This window comes from Bos grunniens, chromosome 14 (assembly GCF_055505025.1).
Source record: "Bos grunniens cultivar Pamir isolate PY7600 chromosome 14, Bosgru_T2T1.0, whole genome shotgun sequence".
Lineage (NCBI taxonomy): Eukaryota > Metazoa > Chordata > Mammalia > Artiodactyla > Bovidae > Bos > Bos grunniens.
The window spans coordinates 20,977,850-21,002,034 of NC_141178.1; the positions used below are offsets into that span (position 1 = coordinate 20,977,850).

At 46.0% G+C, this 24,185-nt stretch overlaps 1 protein-coding gene across 1 annotated transcript in view; it reads left to right on the forward strand.

Annotated features, from left to right (window-relative positions):
* The first annotated feature begins 9,756 nt into the window (after positions 1-9,756).
* Positions 9,757-24,185, forward strand: part of BAALC (BAALC binder of MAP3K1 and KLF4) — an 88,179-nt gene continuing 73,750 nt past the window's right edge. Inside the window, exon 1 of the mRNA XM_086335332.1 lies at positions 9,757-10,128. Within this exon, the coding sequence (XP_086191458.1) occupies positions 9,969-10,128 (160 nt within the window). The 5' untranslated portion in view covers positions 9,757-9,968. The remainder of the gene's footprint in view (positions 10,129-24,185) is intronic.

Sequence of the window (24,185 nt, forward strand, 5' to 3'; positions counted from 1 at the left end):
GCAGGTGGGTTCTTTACCACTAGCGCCACCTGGGAAGCCCCCGTAACATCATAAAGGGAAAGAAAAGGGAAGAAAGGGAAAGAAAAAAGACTACCATTTACCAAACTTCTGTTGTGTGCTAAGTGAATTCACAGATATTGGGGGACTTCCCTAGTGGCCAGTGACTAAGACTCCATGCTCCCAATGCAGGGGGCTTGGGTTTGATCCCTGGTCAGGAAACTAGATCCCACATGCAGCAGCTAAAGATCCTGCATGCCGAGACAAACAGTGAAGGTCTCGCATGCTGCAACTAAGACCTGGCTCAGCCAAATAAACAAATAAATATTAAACAAAACCCCCCAAATTCACAGACATTATCTCATGTGAAAACATATAATTTCAGAGATTTCCTCTGTAAGGGAGAGAGATGCCATTGTTGCTGCTTTCCCCCAAGTGCAGAGATACGTGCATTGATTGAGTGTTTTCTATGTCCCAGGCACTCTTCCAAGCCTTTACATATACTCACACAATTCACTATCCCCATTTACAGATAAGGAAACTGAGGCACAGGTGATAGCAACTTGTCCAAGGCTATCTAGTTGTAAGTGGCAGAGTCAAGTTCCAAACTCAGAAAGCTGGGCTCTAGAATTCATATTCTTAACCACATCCCCACACTGCCTCTTGTCATTAAGAGGCAATTCATTCATTAAGCAAATATTTGATGAGTATCGACTCTCTTAAGCCATTATTCTTTCTTAAGGATTCTAAGCCAAATGAGATAATGCTCTTATCCTTGAGAAGCTTAAAATATACATAGATGTTCAGGAATGTGCATGCAATCAGTGACCACATTCAACCCAAGAACTTTACAACTAGCTCCTGTTTCCTGGAAGTGTTCACAATTCCATTCAAATCACTGGACAGCACCTGGCAAGAGGGACCCCCTGCTCCTGGCTTCTGTTCTAGAGGCCCTACTCTGTTCCTCTCTGAGGGTAAGGAATTCAGGGGCCATGGGCTTCATCCACCTGGAATCTGGGCCCCAACCCCTCCCTTCTAACCTCCCTGCTGGGTACCCGGGAACTTGCAATTCCCTGCAAAGCCCTGACCCTACTTCCAGAGCTTGCATGGAAAGCAAGCCCCTTCGAGGCAGATTTCAGCCCCCAGCTACAGATTCCTCAGCCAGAGGAGGGGCCAAGGGCATTGATTTGGAGGAGGAGAGCGCAAATGGAACATGGACTTGTGGGTTCACAGGGAGAGCAAGACTGACATGGAGGCAGGAAGAGGAGTCCCAGACTGGGCAGCCCACTCTGCCATGTTCAGCATAGATCTCCAAAGATCCAGAGAAAAATCCAACCTTAGAACCCAGCCTTTCAGGTTGTTAAGAAGATAATCTGTTGAGATAAGAGAACATATTTTCCATAAGTGTACTAACTTTTTTATCAACCTTTAAAAAGTAGATATATGGTATGACGGTTTCCATTTGCACTCTTACCCAGGCCCCACAAGCTTGTTCACAGGTTTTGAATGGGCAGTTGTCCAATCTCAGCACTTTTTAGGATTCGTTCCACATGGGGTTTCAAAGTCCCTCTGCTTTCTCTGCCATCATCCCTACTTCTCCCAACTGGCCACGGAAGCCCCTACAATGAGTGCTCCTTGGCCACTGGGGGCCTCACCACATCCTCCTCCCCATCAGCTTCCTCCCATCCAGTGGGTTCCACGCACCACTATCTCAGTCACTTCCCAGTCCCTCTGTCCCTCTTACCTCCCCCAGTCTTGGCTGAGCCCTCATTCATCTGGAACTTGCACCCCGGTGGCTCAACTCTGCCGAGGAATCTCCACAGTCAGCAGTCTCAATTGAGCTGAAGACTGGTCCCCCAAAACGTACAGCTCAGTCTCCCAGTCTCTATAATAATGATGGAATCCTTCTCTGTTTTTCCCAGTCTCTGAAACCCTTCTTTACCTCACTCTCAGTGGCTAACTGTGTTTCTTGTTTCACAGAGAAAATAAAACCCATCCCTTTGGAGAACCCTCAACATCCTAGTTCTAACCTGGAATCCTCTCAGCCCTCCTCGTGCATTTCTGTTACAACAGTGCAGGCGGGGTGCCCTCCTCCCACGGGGGCCAATCGCATCCCACTGCTGTGGCTCTCTCCCTCTTTATCCCCAGATTTCAGTGTTCTCGCCTCCTTCTCGAGCCATAAACATGCTCTTTTGTTGTTGTTATTCAGTTGCTCAGTCATGTCCAACTCTTGGCGACCCCATGGACTGCAGCACACCAGGCTTCCCTGTCCTTCACCATCTCCTGGAGTTTGCTCAAACTCATGTCCATTGAGTCAGTGATGCCATTCAACCATCCCATCCTCTGTTACCCCCTTCTCCTCCTGCCCTGAATCTTTTCCAATGAGTCGGCTCTTCGCATTAGGTAGCCCAAGTATTGGAGCTTCAGCCTCAGCATCAGTCCCTCCAGTGAATATTTAAGATTGAATATTCTCTAGTTTCTTCTATTAAAACAAAAGTTCTAATGTGGACTTTCCCTCCAGCTGCTGCATTGTGGTCTCATTCTTCACCCCTCCTATACTCTTGACCTGAGTCAGTTTGGCTTCCACTGCCAACATTCCAATAAACTGGACCTCCTTGATGTTAGAGCCCATGGTCCCCTTCTTGGTCCCCATGTGATGCAATCTGCATTGTATAGGTGCACTGTTGGAGAGGTCTCCTCTCTCAAAATCTTTGATGTGCCACTCTCCTCTGATGATTTCCCCTTGATTTCCCTTCCTGGCTCTTTCTCTCTATTCACCCTGCAAATGTTGAACATCCTCTGCGTTCACTCCTAGCCTTCCCTTCCCATGGTCTCTCCCTGGGATCTCACTAACTCACACATCTTACTACAATCTCACAGTTTCACTGCCTCTGCTCCCTAATCTGGCTCTGATGACCCCATATTCCTGTGTCTTTCCATACTCACCAGTCCAGCTCAGCAAAATTCTCCTCCTCTAAGAGCCTCAGGAAGCTGGGCTGGCAGAGTAACTTTCTGAGGCACTAATTCACATGGTGTGCTGAAACATTGCTGGAATCAGTCATAAACATGATGCTGGTTCATGCAGGTTTCCATTCCTGTCTCCTGTCACTGGCAAAATGTCAGCAGGCCCTATTTCCAACTCGTACATGTATTAGATACCTTATTTAGAATTTGAATATGTGACAATAAAAATTGATTATTATTTATTATCCTCCACAGCTTAGTAATAGAGGATTTTTCAAAGCTAGGTGTGGACAATATCTTCATCCTTCAAGTTTTTGAGATGCCTGAAGAAATTGTTAAGTTGTGGCTGAAATATCAAATATGGAGTCAGATGCTGGAACAGAGGTAAGTTGCTTTTTATAGAAAGAGAGGAAGACTGGGGACAGAAGAGACTGAGCTTTAAGGGACAGGGTGCAGGAGGCAGGAGCTGGGGAAGTTACTAGAAAACAAGAACAGAGAAGGCCAAGATATTTGGGGAAGACATTTATTCAGATATTTTTAATATACTGATACCTCCTAAACTCATTTCTCTAGCCAAGATCTCTCTCCTGAGTTCTAGACTTGGAGCCAGGTGATAAGAAAAACCAGCACTTACAACCAGCTTCCCAGGTGGCGCAGTTGGTAAATAATCTGCCCATGCAGGAGACACAAGAGACACAGGTTTGATCTCTGGGTTGGGAAGATCCCTTGGAGGAGGAAATGGCAGCCTACTCCAGTGTTCTTGCCTGGAGAATCCCCATGGACAGAGGAGCCTGGCGGGCTAACAGTCCATGGGGTCACAAAGAGTTGGACATGACTGAGCACACACACACACATCACTTACAAAGTCACTCTTACTACATTCTGGCAACTAAGCTAAGTGCTTTACTTATGTGAACTCAAGCCATAGAGGCATCGCAAATTCAACTGAAACAGTATTCCTCATCTATCTGCCATTTCCAGACCTCCCCATGCTGATACAATCTTAATTCACCTCCAGGATTCCTCTTCTCAGCAACTGGCAAGCCTGTCCACCCAACTCCTTGCATTCTCCAATATCATTGTCTCTAAGAGCCTCTTAATGCTTTCGCAGGACCCATTCCAGCCTCTTTGACACATATTCTCCACCTCCCTCCAGAGTGACAGTTCACAATCACAGATCTGATGTTAACAGTGCATGGCTTCAAGCTCTGCAACACTTCCCATCGCTTTTAAGATGAAGTCCAAATCTCTCTCTCTGGTTGTTTCCGTGCCCGAGCTGGTCCAGCCCACTCCTCCACCTCCTCTCATGTTCACCTCATTTCCTTGGCTCACGGTGCTCCAGCTCTGGGGGCCTTTTAAATTTTTCTAGAACTCCCTGGGATCTTCCCAGCATGGACACTCTTTCTGTTTGGACGGCTCTTTGGGTGGTGACTTTTACAAAGTAGTTGGTTATTAAAGGAGCCACTTCGCACTAGAACTGATGGAAGCAGAAATTCTGTTACAGATGTTGAGAATTCTCTGTTCCAGAGGGCTCATTCTTCTTAAACCAAAATCTTAAGGTTAAGAAAAAAGGACACAGGGCATCTGAATTCCAATGGGCTTGGGAAACCTCTGTATCCTAAATAACTGCACCTCTTCTGCCTCTCACAGCTGAAACCAGATTGAAGACAGTGCCAGTGTGTCTTAAAAGGTGTCTTCCCCTGCAAACCCTGCAGGGAAAGGGCCAGCCTGGGCCCTTGGATTTGGCAGGCTCTGGACTCAGCATGAGGAGGAGTCCCTGATCTTAGCTCAGGGAGTCTTTGCTCACTTCTGCATTATGGATTCTGATTAGAACCTGCCAGAGGGACATCTAAGAGCTCTGCCCTAAACTAGATCTTCTTTAGCCTACATTATTCATTTTTACTGTGTTCCAGGAATGCCCTGAACTTGGCCTATCTACTGGATGCTGTTAATACATACTGAATGCTATAGACAATGTAACCTAGTCTATATTCTATATGTTATATAGTATATAATGAATACTATACCTATATTCTGTATACTTTATAAGATATATTAAACAATACACATTATAGTATATATACAATTGATAATAAAATGTATTAGATGGGTATTATATCTACTGGCAGTGTTTTGTCATAATAGGTATTTAATAAATATATGTTGAATGAGGAAAGATACCTCAATATAATAAAGGCCATATATGACAAACCCACAGCTAATATCATACTCAGTGTTGAAAAGTTGAAACCATTTCCTCTAAGATCCAGAATAAGACAAGGATGCCCATTCTCACCAATTTTATTTCACACAGAGGTGGAAGTCCTAGCTATAGTAATTAGGCAATAAAAAGAAATAAAAGGGATCAAAATCAGAAAGGAAGAAGTAAAACTTTCATTGTTTGCAGATGATATAATACATATAGAAAATCCTAAAAACACCACAAAAAACTATTAGAACTACTAAATGAATTCAGTAAAGTTGCAGGATACAAAATTATTATACAGAAATCGGCTTTATTTCTACTCACTAAAAGTGGACTTTCAGAAAGAGACGTTAGGAAAAAAAATCCCATTTACAATTGCATCAAAAAGAATAAAATATTTAGGAATGATTCTAATCAAAGAGATAAGAGACTTGGAGAACTGTAAGATATTGATCAAAGAAGTTGAAATGTTATGAACAAATGAAAAGATATACCACACTCATGTCTTTTGGGAATGTTAATATTGTTAAAATGATCATACTCTGCAAGACAATCTACAGATTCAATGCAATCCCTATCAAAATACCAATGATATTTTTCACAGAGCTAGAATAGAGCTATAATTCTAAAATTGGTATGGAAATGCAAAAGACCCAAATAGACAAAACAATCTCGAGAAAGAACAAAGCTGGAAGCATCACAAGGCCTGATTTTAAACTATAATGCAAAGCTACTGTAATCAAAATAGTATGGTGTGGACATAAAACATACCCATAGATAAGTGGAACAGCATAGAGAGCCCAGAAATAAACCCAAGCTTATATGGTTAATCTATGACAAAGAAGCCAGGAAAATACAATGGGAAAAAGACAGCTTCTTCAGTAGATGGTGTTGGGAAAATTGAATAGCTTAATGCATCAGCATGAAACTGGACTACTTTCTCACTCTATACAGAAAAATAAATTCAAAATCTGAAACTATAAAAGTCCTAGAAGAAAACATAGCCAGTATGCCCTTTGACATTGGTCTTAGCAATAGTTCTTTGGATCTGTCTCCTCACTCAAGGGAAACAAAGGCAAAAATAAACAGTACTACATAAAATTAAAAGCTTTTACACGGCAAAGGAAACTAAAATGAGAAGGTAACCTACTGAATGGGAGAAGATGTTTACAATTTATCCATTAAAGGGTTAATATGCAAAATATGCAGAGAACTCATACAAGTCAGCATAAAATGGGCAGAGAATCTGAACGGACGTTTTTTTAAAGAAGACATACACTAAGTGGGTGAAGTGACGAACTTATATATGTATGTTACTATAATAAAATTATTTTTAATTCTCAAAAAAAAGAAGACATACAGATGGTCAACATGCACATGAAAAGATGTTCAACATCACTAATTATTAGTGTTGATGATGCAGAGAAAAAGGGAACACTTATGAACTGTTAGTGGGAAAGTAAATTGGTAGAACTACTATGGAAAACAGTATGCTGCTGCTGCTGCTGCTAAGTCGTTTTAGTCATGTCCGACTCTGTGCGACCCCATAGACGGCAGCCCAGTAGGCTCCTCTGTCCCTGGGATTCTCCAGGCAAGAACACTGGAGTGGGTTGCCATTTCCCTCTCCAGTGCATGAAAGTGAAAAGTGAAAGTGAAGTCGCTCAGTCCTGTCCGACTCTTTGCAATCCCATGGACTGCAGCCTACCAGGCTCCTCTGTCCATGGGATTTTTCAGGCAAGAGTACTGGAGTGGGTTGCCATTGCTTCTCTGGAAAACAGTATAGAGATCCTCAAAAAAGTAAAAGTGAAGCTACCATATGATCCAGCAATTTTACTTCTAGATATTTACTGGAAGAAAACAAAAACACTAATTTGAAAGGATATAAGGGGACTTCCCTGGTGGTCCAGCAGTTAAGAATCTGCCTTGCAATGCAGGAGATGGGGGTTCAGTCCCTGGTGGGAGAGCTAAGATCCCACATGCCATGGAGCAACTAAGCCCACACACTGCAACTAGAGAGCCCGTGTGCCATAACGAAAGACACCGCATGGCACAGTGAAGATCCTGCGTGCTGCAACTAAGACCTGATGCAGCCAAATAAAGAAATAAACTATATTTGCACCCCTATGTTCATTTCAGCATTATTTACAATAGCCAAGAGGTACAAGCAACGTAAGCATCTATCAACAGAAAAATGGATAAAGAAGATCTGGTATATAGACAATGTAATATTAATCATTTAAAAAGAAATGAAAAGTTGCCATTTGCAACAATGTGGGTGGATTTAGAGAATATTGAGGCAAGTGAAATAAATCAGAGGAAGACAGATTCTGTGTGATCTTATTTATGCTAAGTCACTTCAGTCGTGTCCAACTCTGTGTAACCCCATAGATGGCAGCCACCAGGCTCCCCCGTCCCTGGGATTCTCCAGGCAAGAACACTGGAGTGGGTTGCCATTTCCTTCTCCAATGCATGAAAGTGAAAAGTGAAAGCGAAGTTGCTCAGTCGTGTCCGACTCTTAGCGACCCCATAGACTGCAGCCTACCAGGCTCCTCCATCCATGGGATTTTCCAGGCAAAAGTACTGGAGTGGGGTGCCATTGCCTTCTCCGGATCTTATTTATATGTGGAATCTAAAAGCCAAACAAAACAAGCTGAAAACAGACTCATAGATACAGAGAACAAAAGAATGGTCACCAGATGGGCAGAAGGTGAGAAGGTGGGTGAGACAGATGAAAGGATCAAGAGGTACAAACCTTCAGTGATATAATAAATGAGCTACAAGGATGTAATATACAACACAAGGAATATGGTCAATAATAATTTAATAACTTTGTATGGGGACAGATGGTTACTAGACTTACCATGGTGATCATTTCATAATGGATGCCAATGTCAAATACTAGGTAGTACACCTGAAACTAACCTACTAGTGTACGTCAGATATATTTCGACTAAAATAATAATATATATATATATATATACTTTTGGAAGAATGAAAACAGTATTTATTCAACACTGTGAAGATCTGCCAGAGCTTAGTCACTGAGGATTTATTCTTTCAACCCTTCTTTCTTAGCTGTCTCCTTAAGGCAGTTTCCTTCTTTTCCCAGGGTGTTCTGGTTCCTTTGGGACAAGGGAATTCTTTGGTTTACCCAAGTCTGAGCTCGAGGAGTGCTCCCATCAAGCACACAGAGCTGAGCGTGCACCCCGGAATGAAAGGCTGACAGTTGGGGTACGAACCCTGGGAGTATCAAGGCCACCAATGGATTTGGAGGGAAGCCAGCCACGCCTTAACAGACGACCCAGAGGGACTGCTCCGAGTTCCTTGAGGTTCCTGATGCTCTTTTGCTTTCTTGAGAATAAAGTTCAAAGTCTCAGAACTGGAAAGGCTGTTAGCGACACAGAGTCTGGTCCAGCTCTCTCAGACATTATAAGACCCTACTCCCTGCTTCCCAAACCAAGTAGGAGAGGCAGGGGCTCTGATTCTTCCTTCATTCTTTTTTTTTTTTTTTTTAACTTTACAAAATTGTATTAGTTTTGCCAAATATCAAAATGAATCCGCCACAGGTATACATTTGTTCCCCATCCTGAACCCTCCTCCCTCCTCCCTCCCCATACCATCCCTCTGGGTCATCCCAGTGCACCAGCCCCAAGCATCCAGTATCGTGCATCGAACCTGGACTGGCGACTTGTTTCATACATGATATTATACATGTTTCAATGCCATTCTCCCAAATCTTCCCACCCTCACCCTCTCCAACAGAGTCCATAAGACTGTTCTATACATCAGTGTCTCTTTTGCTGTCTCGTACACAGGGTTATTGTTACCATCTTTCTAAATTCCATATATATGCGTTAGTATACTGTATTGGTGTTTTTCTTTCTGGCTTACTTCACTCTGTATAATAGGCTCCAGTTTTATCCACCTCATTAGAACTGATTCAAATGTATTCTTTTTAATGGCTGAGTAATACTCCATTGTGTATATATACCACAGCTTTCTTATCCATTCATCTGCTGATGGACATCTAGGTTGCTTCCATGTCCTGGCTATTATAAACAGTGCTGCGATGAACATTGGGGTACACGTGTCTCTTTCCCTTCTGGTTTCCTGAGTGTGTATGCCCAGCAGTGGGATTGCTGGATCATAAGGCAGTTCTATTTCCAGTTTTTTCTTAACAGCAATAGTTTCTTTTCCTGGTTCTGGGTCGTCACCAGCTCCATTGCTTTAGAAACAAGTGGCCAGAAAGCTTGAGAGTCCCTTCCAAGGTTCCCCGGGATGTTTGAGTGGAACAAAGGTGGAAGGGAGGGAGGGAAGGAAGGAGAGAGGAAGAAGGCATGAAGGAATAAATAAGGGGGAGTGGATGGATGCGCAAGAGCCTGGGAGCCATAACCCCAGCTGGAGGGGCTGAACCCCTGGAGGGACATCCATCCCTCGTCCCCTCCCATTCCCAGGCCATCGCTCCTGAGTCCCCGGGTCGGCTGGGCGCCCCCAGGGATGATGCGGGGGAGAATTTGAATTGAGGACAGGTAGGGGGCGCGGCAAGGGCGAGGGGCGGCAGGGGGCCGAGAGGTGGGGAAGAGGAGGGCCTTGGAGGAGGAGAGGAGGGGCGCAGGGAGTTGGCGCGGCGGAGGGGGCGGCGGGCGCCTGGCTGCGGCGCGGGCGGGAGGGCTGGCACGGGGACCCGATGCCGCCGCCGCCGCCGCCTCTTCGCGGGCCAGGGCTGCGCCGCCGGGGCTGAGCCGCCGCCGGAACCAAAAGCCCAGCGGCCGCCGGGCGCGCCCGCAGCGCGGGAGGGACGATGGGCTGCGGCGGGAGCCGGGCGGATGCCATCGAGCCCCGCTACTACGAGAGCTGGACTCGGGAGACGGAGTCCACCTGGCTCACCTACACCGACTCGGACGCGCAGCCCAGCAACGCCGCCCCGGACAGCGGCCCCGAGGCGGGCGGCCTGCACGCGGGTGAGTGCGCCCGGCTCCGGGAGGCGGGGGCACGCGGGGCGCCAGGGCCAGCCCAGACCCCCGGAGCGTTCGGTGCGGAACGGCGGCGGCGGTAGTGGTGGGAGGGAGAGGCGGGAGACAGGCAGACAGACAGACGGGACCTGCCTTGTGACTGACCCGCCCAGGCCCAGGGAGGGGGTGGGCCAACCAGAGACCCTCAGGGAAGCTGAGTTAATCCCCGAGCCTCCGGGAAACCCCGCACCTCCGGGCCCCCGCCTGTGCCCGCTCATTGGCAGGGACTGATGGGGTGGGAGGACTGCGCGCCCGGCTCGCACGCCTTCTCCGCAGCCCACCCACGCCTCCCGCCCCTGGGATGCGCCTTCGCCGGGTTCTGGCCACTGTGCACGCGGCCGAGGCTCTGCATCCACTGGCCTCTTGCCCCTCTCTCCGTTGATGTATAGACTGACGCAGGTTACCTGGGTGCAGTCTTCCTCGCGGCTCCCACCTTTTCTCCCGTCTCGGGTTTTGAAAACCAGAGCCCTAGTTCAGGGCATAATAAACGCCGGCCGCACCATCACCAATTCTGCGCTTAAGCTACTTTACAAGCAGTTGTTTCCTAGTGAAGACTTACCTCTCCACTCCACTGTGCCCCGACGCTTAATAAGAGGCAGCGCATGAGAGTGGATTACGACTGTAAATTAAATACTCGTACCATTCCCCCTCTGGCAGAAATCTGACAGAAGGATATGCAGAGAACTTTTTGGACCAGTGACAAATAAGATTTTTTTTTTTTTTTTAAAGCAGAGAGTAATGATTGTAGCGTAGAGATGAAATTAGATTAACTGTTGCCACAGACTGACCTTTAATCATGAACGCGTTGGTGATGTTAAAAGGAAAAAACTTCCTTGCTTATTACATGGATGTTGTCAAAAGCCATATTAATATTTGTATAAGAATGTTTTAACTGTTTCCTGACCCCTTTGTGTTGCTGGCATTTTAAAATATTGAAATCTAAAACAGAAAATGGGGTTAATTTGAAGAGTAACATATGTCATAAGGAGGAGGAAAGAAATGTCAACAACTGCTCTTAAACCATCCTTAGTCCTAAATTCCTGCCTCCAAAATAAGAGCTGTCCCTTTTAATCCTGAGATTCTGTCTCCATCTGTTGGAACCACACTGGCTCCTTTTTCACGTGAACTTTGTGATCCCCCCCACCCTTTTTTTTAAAGCGAGAATTGTCAGGGAAAACTGTGCAAGGCAAACACTACCTTTGTCTCTAATTTCTCTGACTCACAGTAGCAGTCGTAATGGTCATTTTGTGTTGCTGATGCTTTCAGTGCCTTTTCAAATGGTGTGTTGGCTGAATTCAATGTCAGAAAGAGGATAAGACATGAGCCTTCAAAACTGACCTGGAAAATGTTAGATGTAACAGCATGTCCCAAGGAGGTGTACTGAGGTACTTCCTCAGGAGAGACTCAAAAGACCAGAGCTACACTCCTAGGAAATAAGGTTGAAAATATCTAATGCGGAAAAGAACAAAATATAGCTTCAGGGAATGGTTGCCTTGGTGACTGGAAGCATATGTGTGTCTGTACATGTGTTCAAGTGTGGGAGAGTTATTATGGGATGGCTAAATATGTCCATATTTATTTGTTTCCAATACTTATTCATTTGTTACTCTGCCATCCTGAGTCATGTCCCATCATGCATCATGAGATCTGCAACAGGTGGGACCTGGGACAATCACGCTCATTCGTGGTACCCTGCCATACGTGGGACAGCCCTGCCAGGCAGGTGGTCCTGAAGACCTGAGTCATTCACAGGAATGGCTCAACTGCTGTCTCAGAACAGCAGAGCCCTAAAATTGGCAAGACTTTTAGATGGGCAGGATCATTTCAATTCCCCAGAAATTTCCATCAGCCTCAGAGGAGAGGAAACATTTCTGAAGGTCAGCATGGAACCAAGCATTCCCTGGGCTTCAGTCACCCTGGGAGATTAGCCAGCGTTGTTTATTTTTTTCTTCCCTCCTACTCCCCGGGTCTTACCCACCCTCTGCCCGTTAGCCACCTGTTAATTCAGTTCCAGGCTTCTGGGGGCACTGCACTGGTCCACAGTGATTGTGTGGTAAGAAGCCAGACGACACATATTCCTGTTCCCATCAACTCTTTTCTGACGGGGGGACAAAAGGAAAACCAGGATTTAGGATAATTCATATTGTAAAAACATCACTGGGCTTCCCTGATGGCTCAGGAAACACAGGTTCGATTCCTGGGTTGGAAAGACCTCCTGGAAAAGGAAATGGCAACCCACTCCAGTATTCTTGCCTGGGAAATCCTATGGACAGAGGAGCCTGACAGACTACAGTCCATGGGGTGGCAAAGAGTTGGACACAACTGAGTGACTAAACAACAACAAAATCATCACTAATGGCTTCATGGCTAGAATTCTGGAGCTGGAGAGGGTCTCTGTTCAAGGCAGATGGGATTTGGTAAGTTGTCCAGTCTGCACTGCACAGCCTCCCTGTCCCTTCACATTTCCTGCCCCCAGCTCCCTCAGTCCTCAAGAGTCCTTTCCTTCTGGGCCTCTGGTCACTCTCTTTTAGTATCACATTGAAACCACTTTTTTTTCTGGCCACCCCAGCCTCAGGAGCTCTGAGTGCAGGGAGTGGACTCATTCATCTTTGTATCTTAGCAAACTATGGAGCCGCCCGTTGGGGTCCTCTGAATGAGTAGGCACTTGATCTAAACCTGCCCTCCTCCTGTCCAGTCTTCCTAAGTTGCCTCCTGCTTTCTCTGCCTTACATCTCTCGCTGCTGATGTTTGCTCACCTGAATAAGTTTAACCTAGCCTGGTGGGCTGCCATCCATGGGGTCGCACAGAGTCGGACATGACTGAAGCGACTTAGCAGCAGCAGCAGACTCCTCCAAGGGCAGAGGAGAGCCCTCTAGAACAGCAGGAGGGGAGGGAGCTAGGGGAGTGCAGAGGACTGAGTCATTCATTCTGCCTGGGGAGGGGCCCGTGTGCACAGACCCCTGCAGGAGACCTCCGTTGGTAAACAGGACTGCCCCTGCAGGCTGCACACAGCCGATGACCCCGATCCACTCCCTGAGTGAGGGTGCCTGTGGGGAATTGACCTCTGACTTCGTGGTGGGTAAGCCTCCCTCTCCACCAGCTGGACCTGTAGACTGTTCAGTTCAGTTGCTCAGTCGTGTCTGACTCTTTGCGACCCCATGAATCGCAGCACGCCAGGCCTCCCTGTCCCTCACCAATTCCTGGAGTTCACTCAGACTCATGTCCATTGAGTCAGTGATGCCATCCAGCCATCTCATCCTCTGTCGTCCCCTTCTCCTCCTGCCCCCAATCCCTCCCAGCATCAGAGTCTTTTCCAATGAGTCAACTCTTCACATGAGGTGGCCAAAGTACTGGAGTTTCAGCTTTAGCATCATTCCTTCCAAAGATATCCCAGGGCTGATCTCCTTCAGAATGGACAGGTTGGATCTCCTTGCAGTCCAAGGGACTCTCAAGAGTCTTCTCCAACACCACAGTTCAAAAGCATCAATTCTTCAGCGCTCAGCCTTCTTCACAGTCCAACTCTCACATCCATACATGACCACAGGAAAAACCATAGCCTTGACTAGACGAACCTTTGTTGGCAAAGTAATGTCTCTGCTTTTGAATATGCTATCTAGGTTGGTCATAACTTTCCTTCCAAGGAGTAAGCGTCTGTTAATTTCATGGCTGCAGTCACCATCCGCAGTGATTTTGGAGCCCAGAAAAATAAAGTCTGACACTGTTTCCACTGTTTCCCCATCTATTTCCCATGAAGTGATGGGACCGGATGCCATGATCTTTGTTTTCTGAATGTTGAGCTTTAAGCCAACTTTTTCACTCTCCTCTTTCACTTTCATCAAGACGCTTTTGAGTTCCTCTTCACTTTCTGCCATAAGGGTGGTGTCATCTGCATATCTGAGGTTATTGATATTTCTCCCGGCAATCTTGATTCCAGCTTGTGTTTCTTCCAGTCCAGCGTTTCTCATGATGTACTCTGCATAGAAGTTAAATAAGCAGGATGACAATATACAGCCTTGATATACTCCTTTTCCTATTTGGAACCCGTCTGTTGTTCCATGCCCAGTTCTAACTGTTGCTTCCTGACCTGCATACAGATTTCTCAAGAGGCAGGTCAGATAGTACCACTTGGTAATATTTCAAACAGTTTTTATTTTTTATTTTTTATTTTTTTTTCAATTTAGCAACTTTAATCTTGAGGTTCTTAAAATTTAAAGGAGGATTAAGAATGATGATTTGTTTGTTAAAGAGCTAAGATCAAATTTGTAATAAAATATTTTATAATGTTTTTCAACCATGTGGAAGAGGGTGCTGTTTGTTCCTGTTACACATTTTAAATATACCTGAAACACCACATACCAAGGTCACTGAAACTGGACTTCTGGGGTTAAGTCACTGCTGCGCTAACATCGTCTTCACTAAGATCTGCCGGTTCAGGGGCTTCTTAGTTTTTAAATAATAAACAGACTGAATTTCTGTGACTAAAGAAAAACTTCACATTAACCATAGTTTATAAAATCCTCAGCTACAACCACTAGCTAACCTAAAACCTTAGTGCATGAAGAACTGAACCACAACGGGGTTTGTGCTGGCATTCTGCCTTCTGGTTCCCACCGCAGAGCACAGCTTATCAGTAGAACACGTCCAGTTCAAAGGCGTGGTCGGCACCCGCACACACTAGACGCCGCTCCGGCACTTGGGGATGATGGGCCCGGTCAAGTCTGCCAGCCTCCTCTTCCTCACAAGGTCGTTGTTGTTCATCATGGCGTTGGACGCTCGCAGCCGAGGTCCCTGCTGGGTGAAGTGGTAGCCGAATTTGAGGAGCGTAGCGTTTTTTTCCAACATGCTCACAATCTCCATTTCCACTTTGTTGCCCAGAGGCTGGCTCTTTGATTTAAAAAAGAAAGAAAAAACAAACAAACAGTCACTTCTTGCTCACTCGTGCGGCACCTAGATCTTCTCTACTCGCTCAAACAGTTTTTAGAATTGGAGTATAGTTAAATTGCAATGTTGTGATAGTTTTAAGTGTACAGAGAAGTGACTTTTTATATATGTTTGGTTGGTCAAAAAGTTTGTTCAAGTTTTCCGTAAGATGGTACAAAAAAGCCCAAATTAACTTTTTGGCCAACCTAATATATAATACATATATGTGTGTGTGTATATATCCTTTTTCAGATTCTTTTCCATTTAGGTTATTACAAGACAGTCAAATAATTATTGGTTAAGGCATGTACTCTTGGGAATGACAGGGAAGGGGTCTTTCCACTGGCCATTGTAGTCCTGCTCCTAACACTGGGCCTGGCCACAGTAGGACCTCAAGCTACCTCTCTTGAATGAATACATCTCCTAAAACTTGTCTGTATCCATTTCGTTCTTCCTGTAGTCCCCAGAGTTGATGTTTCCTTTCCTCAGGAGTTCTACCCACTCTTCCTTTTCAGGTTCTTGTCCACCTGGTGGGTTGCATAGTAAGAAAACCTCCCCCCTCTCTACACTGGCTTTGCCAAACACAAGCTCATTTGTTATAAGGGTGGTTTTGCAAAATCACTTCAAGAAACAGGTGGCAACAAACCCGGGCTTTTCATCAACATCTGGGAATCTCACCTCTCATGACCCTGGTCTCCTGGGTGGCCGCTCGTCCTGCCCCAGGCTCTCCAGGCCCTTTGTCCAGCCCGGTGAGAGCAGCGGTCACACTGGCTTGTTCCCACCTCCATCTTTTGGATTAGCCTGGGAGGTCCACTAGAGACTTGGGTCCCCCGTGGCCTTTCTGTCTTCATTCTCGTCGGACTGTGAAAACCTGCCAAGCTCACTTTCTCGCCTGGGGTTTCAAGACCTCCTTGAGAGGACACCCTGTGCCTTTGCGAGTGGTACAAGTCCTGTGTGTGGGGGCTTTATTGGTTTTCTATGTAACCCAAGAGATACTGCTCTCTCTCTCTCTTTTTCTCTCTTTCTTTTGGTCGACTCAAGTCCACCAGGTCCCGGTCTGTAAAAGACCGCAACACATGTTGTTCTTCATAATGGCTATACCAATTCACATTCCCACCAACAGTGTAAGAAGGCTCATTTCTCTTCACACTCTCTGCAGCATTTGTCATCTGTAGGCTTTTTGATCATGGCTCCTCTGACTGGTGTGAGGTGGTATCTCATTGTGGTTTTGATTTGCATTTGTCTAATAATTAGTGATGTTGATCATTTTTTCATGTGCCTGTCAAGCCATCTGAATGTCTTCTTTGGAGAAATATCTTTTTATGCCCATTTTTTGATTGGGTTGTTTGGTTTTTTATTATTGCGTTTAATGAGCTGTTTATATATTCTGGAAATTAAGTCCTTGTTGGTTGCATCACTTGCAAATATCTTCTCCCAGTCCATAGGTTGTCTTTCTGTTTTGGTTTTGATTTCCTTTGCTGTGCAAAAGCTTATAAGTTTGATTAGGGCCCGTTTGTTTATTTTTATTTTTTTCTATTGCCTTGGGAGACTGAGCTAAGAAAACATTGGTACAATTTATGGGTTTATGTCAGAGAATGTTTTGCCTATGTTCTCTTCCAAAATGTAACCTTTTCAGGAGATAGAGTTCTTACAGAAGTAATCACTTTAAAATGAGGTCATTACAGTAGGCTATAATCCAATGTGACTGGTGTCCTTATGAAAAGGGAAATGTGAACACACAGACAAACGCTCAGAGAGAATGCCATGTGAAGACCAAGGCAGACACTGAAAGCAAGGAAGGCCAAAGGTGGCCAGCCACCCAGCAGAAGTTGCAGGAGAGGCGTGAAGCAGAGTCTCTGTCACAGCCCACAGAAGAAATGAACCCCGCCAACACCTTGGTCTCAGGCTTCTAGCCTCCAGAACTGTGACGAGACATTTCTGTTAAGCCCCCCAGCTTGTGGTACTTTGTTACAGCCACAGAAAACTGATAGAAATGTTCTTGTGAGCCCAGACACGCACGGAACATTTGGAAATAGCAAGAGGATTTCTGTGGTCACTACCTCACACTTCCTTCTGAGATTGCCTCTCTTTCCTTGTCATTTATATTCAAATACCATTTACTGAGCATCTACTATAAGTGAGCATTTTTCTTTGGGGATATTAGTATTCCCTGGAAAAGGAAATGGCAGCCCACTCCAGTGTTCTTGCCTGGAGAATCCCATGGACAGAGGAGCCTGCTGGGCTACAGTCTATGGGGTCCCAAAGAGTTGGACACGAATAAGAGACGTTAGTATTCATAACTCTCTAAACCTCATACATCATTGCTATCAACATCTACTAGATGAGGAAAAACTGAGGCTTAGTGAGCTTAAGAGACTGAGTGGTTTAAACACAACATTGTGAATCAACTATGAAGAAAATTTAAAAAAAATCACAATAGAAATAATAAAAGAGATTGAGTGGGGTCACCTATCCAGGAAATAGAAGCACCCAGGTCAGAATCCAGATCTCTTGTTTCTAAATCCAGGGCAGTGCTAACTACTGAGGACAAATTTAGGGCTCTCCTCCACCCCATCTGCCTTTGGCTTATTTGAAAATGCGAACCACTTGGAGTGGGAGCCTCCTGCCAGCATTCTCAAGGTGAGGACATGAGTCCTTGAAGTGATGCCCACAGCCCTATGGCACAGATGCCACCCCTGCCGGTGCTGAGTGCCCCTGAGCAGGGCTGCCGGAGCTGCCCAGAGAATCACCTACATCCCACTCACTTGATGGGCTTGTTACAGACGGAGCAGTCTTTGGGCAGAATAATCTTTTTTCCTGGTTTCGAATGCAATGGATATTCCTTCAGAGAATTTAAAAAGTGCAGAGAAGCACACAGAAGGAAACACGTCTCCATAGCATTTAGGTTTCATCCTTAGGTCGTGAATCTAGGTGTATATAGTGTGTGTTGCATCTTCTGTAGGGGTTATGTTTAAAGTTTGGTTGGGGGATATGTAAAAGAGCCTTCAAGTTGCTTGGAAGCCCAAAGGCCAAGGAGGTAAAAAACCTTTTTTCTCCTTGTGTTCAAAAAAATATTTAGGTACAGATGCTGTGTTAAGTCACTTTAGTCGTGTCCGACTCTTTGGCACCCCATGGACTGTAGCCTGCCCAGGCTTCTCTGTCCGTGGGTTTTCCAGGCAAGAATACTGGAGTGGGTTGCCATTTCCTCCTCTGGGGAATCTTCCCGACCCAGGGATTGAATTGTGTCTTAGTTCTCCTGCATTGACAGGCAGGTTCTTTACCACTAGCGCCACCTAGGAAGCCCCTTAGTTACAGATGGTGACAGCCAAGGTCTAGACGGAATAGGGAAGAGCAAGCAGTGAAGACCATGGATAGGTGAAGGGGTTTTTCTCCCTTTATTTTTCTAGGCAATGTAGTTGAATTCAGGTTAATTACATACTGCAGGCTTCCCTGGTGGTTCAGTGGTAAAAGAATCTGCCTGCCAGTGCAGGAGATGAAGTTCGATCACTGGATCAGAAAGGTCCCCTGGAGAAGGAAATGGCAACCCAGTCCAGTATTCTTGCCTGGAGAATCCCCATGGACAGAGGAGCCTGGAAGGCTACAGTCCATGGGGTTGCAAAAGAGTTGGACATGACTTAGAGACTCAACAACAACAACACATTACATACTAGGCTGATGTGTAGTGTGAATCCATTGTATGTAATCCCTTCACGTCCCTTTCACCTCCCTTCCACCTCCCTACAATTCGCTCAGGTTGAGGATGCTGTTTTATATTCTGCCCAGCTGTTTTCTGGGATTTGTGGTTGCTTTATGGATGTAGAAACATGATGTGTATGTGGACCAGCTCTCTGTGTGAGTCTCAAATGCCCACGAGGTCATGCAGGTTGGCTGCCCAATGTTGGGGTTGCTCCAACCCCATATGCTCCAGCTCTGGGTCTCTGTGTCAGATGGGATAGGTACTGAGTGTCTGCCTACATCTTGCCGTGTGGCTTCTGTGTAATGAAGCAAAGCCAGGAAGCAGTAGATTTTTCTTAATCTAGTCCATCTTCTCTATGAATAGTGCCCATTTCTCTCAGATTCTGGATTAAGTTGTCTGTTAGTCTTCACTTTAGGGATTGTTGTGAGTCTTGGTCTTTTTCTGTCTTCTAGGCATGTTAACAGCCAGTTGGGCAAGGCTGAGTCAGCTGCTCCTAACCAGATGCCCTTCAGCCTGGAAATCCAGTCCCAAAGTTCTTGCCCTTCTCTTCTCAGTCCCTGCAGCAGCCTGTGAGACAGCCACACACACCACACCACCTTGCCAGATCTGTCTGTTTACAGCGTCCTTCTCATGTGACCATGTCCTGACCGTTCTCTTCTTCATCCTCCTCCTCCTCATTATTTTGCTCGCAGATGGTATAGTTTGGTGGTTAAGGAATTAGACTTTAACAACAGACATTTCCCAGCTGTGTGACTTGAGCAAGTTTCTTAGCTTCTCTGGGTTTCGCTTTCCACGTTGTAGGACGGGAATCATTGCAGAATTAATGTGCTCACAAATATGAAGGACGTACTGCCTCTCCTAGCACCCAGGATCCCTTTACCTCCTCAGTCTTGCCCTGAGCTTACTGTGCCAACTTCAAAGCCAGGGTCACCCCTCCTCTGTTTCTGTGTTGCCCAGAGTTGCTGTTGAAAGTGATGAGTGTTGGTGATTGCATCCAGGTTCATGCCTGGAACCTCAGTGTTCTTACCAGTTCTTGGCAGTTCTATTCCTTATTAAAATGCTGTTTTAGTCTGTATGTGACACTCCCGACATTGTTTCTTGCCCTCTGAATGCTAAAAACATCGAAGACTTGCTGTGAATTCTCTCATCTTTCCCTCCAGTCACCTGCTGTGCATCCTTCTTGCCACTTCAGCATTTTTAAACGTCTTTAGCCATCCTCTCTCCTCACATCTGCCTGTTTGGATTCTCAGCGCACTGATGGGGTTGCTTCTTAATGTAACAATAGGTGAGGCCATCACAGGTGGTTCCATTATGTTTCCCACTTAACAGAAAGTCTGGAGGTCAGGAGCCACACCACCACTTAAGGCTGCTATCCAGGACCTGGGCTCTTTGAGCTTATTATTTTGCCATCCTTGGTGTGTGGATTTCGTCCTCATAGTTGCAAGTTACTATGACATCTTATTTTAGGTAGGAAGAAGGGGAAAATGTAGAAAGAAGCATTCTGCCTAAGTTTTTTTTTTTTTTTAATCTGTAAAACAGTAGATTTCTCAGGACCCAGTAAATTTGCTTACACTTCTCATTGGCCAGAAGCATGTTATATGGCTGTCACAGGCTTCTAGAGTCTAGGAAGTCAAAACTTTTAGCTGGGTTCATGACGCCTTAAAAGTAGTGGGTCCTTGTGCCAAGAGAAAAAAGGGGAGAGCAGAGACTAGGTAGACTGCAAGCAGGTGCTGTCCCTTTAATCCTAAGACTGTGTCAGAGAGGAGAGAGGATTAGCAGGAGCCAAGGGAAAGGAGAAGAGGAAGTGAGGGGGAGGCAGGTCTGCCAGAAACCCAGATAACATAATGACTAGCATTAAGAGTTTGCTGTAATAATAACACATTCTAATAATAATTGTTTTCAGCATTCCCCCGTGTCAAATGAATTCATAAAGGTGAGTATTTGCTGAAAAAGTTACGTGTGCCAATATTGAGCTAATCTTAGAAATAACGCAGCAATAACTCAAATTGAAATCTTTTAAAATGGTCTCTTGACATCAGACTCTGCTGTGTACAGAGATATGTGGTGGCCACTTCTTTCTTTGCTGCTTCATTTTCTTGTAAAGTTGATGCCAGCCGGAAGCTGATGTGCCCACAGATCCTCTGTGGCACCCGTTTCCAATGAGTGGGAACATTTGTGCAGGTTCACTGTGCAGGGTGACTCTAAGGCCCAGGCCGGGGGCTCCTGCTAGGGGAGCAGCAGACAGCAAATTGGCTCGTTTAAAGAATTGACAGTATTTCCTGTGAAAGTTAAAAAAAAAATCACCCCGCTATTATCTCTAGGGCTGCTGGACTTTAGGGCATGGGGAAACGGAAAGGATTTGTAGAAAATGGCAGGGCTGTTTGTGAAACTGGTCGTCATAGCAACAGGGTGCAGCAGCAGTTACAAGGGAAGTGGCGATGGGCTGGTGCCGATCACAGAGGGACCGTTCAGGCTTAAACATCTCCATAAACAACAGCCATGTTTGACCACAAGGCCACAATTGATTATTACATCCAAGAATCACTTTTCAAGGACAGTCATCGTAGCAGTCAGGCTCAGATTTGCTTGCTGGGAGAAAAATGATGTGCGTGCCAACACTCACAGTCACAACCCCTGCCTGTGAGTGTGGCTTCTGGTAAACTGTGTGCAGAGGACATGCCAGGCCTTGTGTGTTTGGTACCTAGTGCTACTACCCCATCTTACAGATTGGGGAAGTCAGGGAGGTGAGGCATCTTGCCCAAGGGCTGCATATCAGGTTCTCTTGGCGAACCTAAAATAAAGCCTGCCCCCCAACCCTGGGGCTTCAGACATGGTAGGCGGGTGGGGCCAGAACTCCTGCACGTTTAATAGCCTCTTTAGGTCTGCACTGAGTGGAGTTCCCTCTGTCAGTGGTGGGGCCAAGATCCTGCGTTTCTAATAAGCTCCCGAGTGATGCTTGGACCTCTCAGAGAGAAGGGAGATTCTAGATCAGAGGCTGGGAAAACTTTTCTGTGAAGGGTCAGATGGTAAACATTTCAGGCTAAGTGGGCCGTTGATCTCTGTTGCAGCTACTCAACTTTGCAGTTTTTAGCACTGAAGCCGCCAAAGGAAAAGATACAATCAGTGAGCGTGGCCATGTACCAATGCTCACTCCTGTGATTCTGAGGCTGAGTCAGGTTTAGGAGCCAGTGTCTTTCATCCCAAAGGCAGAGTGGAAGGGAGAAAAGAACAAGGTTTGCGGTTACTAGTCCTCGCCCTCTGGAGAAGGCAATGGCACCCCACTCCAGTACTCTTGCCTGAAAATCCCCATGGACAGAGGAGCCTGATAGGCTGCAGTCCATGGGGTCCCTAAGAGTCGGACACGACTGAGTGACTTTACTTTGACTTTTCACTTTCATGCATTGGAGAAGGAAATGGCAACCCATTCCAGTATTCTTGCCTAGAGAATCCCAGGGATAGGGGAGCCTGGTGGGCTGCCGTCTATGGGGTTGCACAGAGTTGGACACGACTGAAGCGACTTAGCAGCAGTCCTTGCCCTCAAGCACACCTCTGGCAAGCTCAGCATATACAATAAGCCCTGAAACAATGTTTGTGGAATGAGTGAATAAATGGGATTAAGTGCTTTTCTCACCTGGAAGGCAGTTTTGAAAGACTAGTAAGGTGTCCCTGATAACATTAGGTCATTAAGGTATTAGGTATCTTATTATGCAGCTTCCCCAGTGGCTCAGTGGTAAAGAATCTGCCTGCCAAGCAGGAACAGTGACAGACTTTATTTTCTTGGGCTCCAAAATCACTGTGGACAGTGACTGCAGCCATGAAATTAAAAGACACTTGATCCTTGGAAGAAAAGTCTTGACAAACCTAGACAGCGTATTAAAAAGCAAAGGCATTACAAAGGTTTGTCTAGTCAAAGCTATGGTTTTTCCAGTAGTCATGTATGGATGTGAGAGTTGGACCATAAAGAAGGCTGAACACTTTCGAACTGTGGTGTTGGAGAAGACTCTTGAGAGTCCCCTGGACTGCAAGAGTATCACACCAGTCAATCCCAAAGGAAATCAACCCTGAATATTCATTGGAGGGACTGATGCTGAAGCTGAAGCTCCAGTATTGTGGCTACCTCATGTGAAGAGCCAACTCATTGGAAAAGATCCTGATGCTGGGAAAGATTGAAGGCAGGAGGAGAAGGGGACAACAGAGGATGAGATGATTGGATGGCATCACCGACTCAATGGACATGAGTTTGAGCAACCTCCGGGAGATAGTGAAGGACAGGAAAGCCCTGGCATGCTGCATCCATGGGGTTGCATAGTCGGACAAAACTGAAGTGACTTAGCATGTACACACGCCCTCTTGGGTTGAGTGGGATCTGGGAAGAAAACCTTGTCACAGCATCACCCAGAGTAAAGTTGGGGTTCCTGGTTCTCTCAGGAGGTGTCCCTGCCTTGGGTCTCCAGGAATGTTGGAATCCTTCTGTCCCTTCATCACGGGTCGCTGTTGATTGAGAGCCGAGAGGCAGCTGCTGCGGCATGAAAGGCTTTTTCCCAGCTGCATCCTGTGCTTCTTCTGTGGGTGCGGAGCTGCTGCTGGGAGGTGAGAGGAATAATCAGTCATTTCCTTGTGTCTCTCCGAGCTCTGCTCACCATTCCTTAACACCCATTCTTGCCATGGGCTGTAAGGCCAGAGTTGGGGTGTTTAAAAAGTTGCTGTGTCTCTCTGAGCTCTGCTCACCATATGGTTGATGATAGTTCTGGGCAGCTGGTTGCTGTTACGATGTTTACTTTTCTGAATCAGGTGTTTCCTTTGTAGAGGCAGGGGCATCTAGCCATTACATATGGCTTCAGAAAACATGCAGTGAACTTAGAGAAAAGGCATCATTTAAATAGAAGCTGCCAAAAATGTTAAAAAGGAATCCAGGGAGAGTTTGCCCATAGCCTTTTTTCTTTTGCATGTGAATTCAAAAGTCAAACACTGAGTATTCGTGGAATCCCCAAATCGCATGTGGTTTGGTGGTTTAGTCGCTAAGTCATGTCTGACTCTTGTGACCCGATGGACTGTAGCCCGCCAGGCTCCTCTGTCCATGGGATTTTCCAGCCAAGAATACTGGAATGGGATGCCATTTCCTTCTCCAGGGGATCTTCCCAGCCCAGAGATCAAACCCAGGTCTCTTGCACTGACAGCAGTGGGAAATGTAATAAAATCTCATATGACAAGGTGATTTAAACATGTGTGCAGACACCCACTGGAGAAGGCAATGGCACCTCACTCTGGTACTCTTGCCTGGAAAATCCATGGATGGAGGAGCCTGGTGGGCTGCAGTCCATGGGGTTGCTAAGAGTCGGACACGACTAAGCAACTTCACTTTCACTTTTCACTTTCATGCATTGGAGAA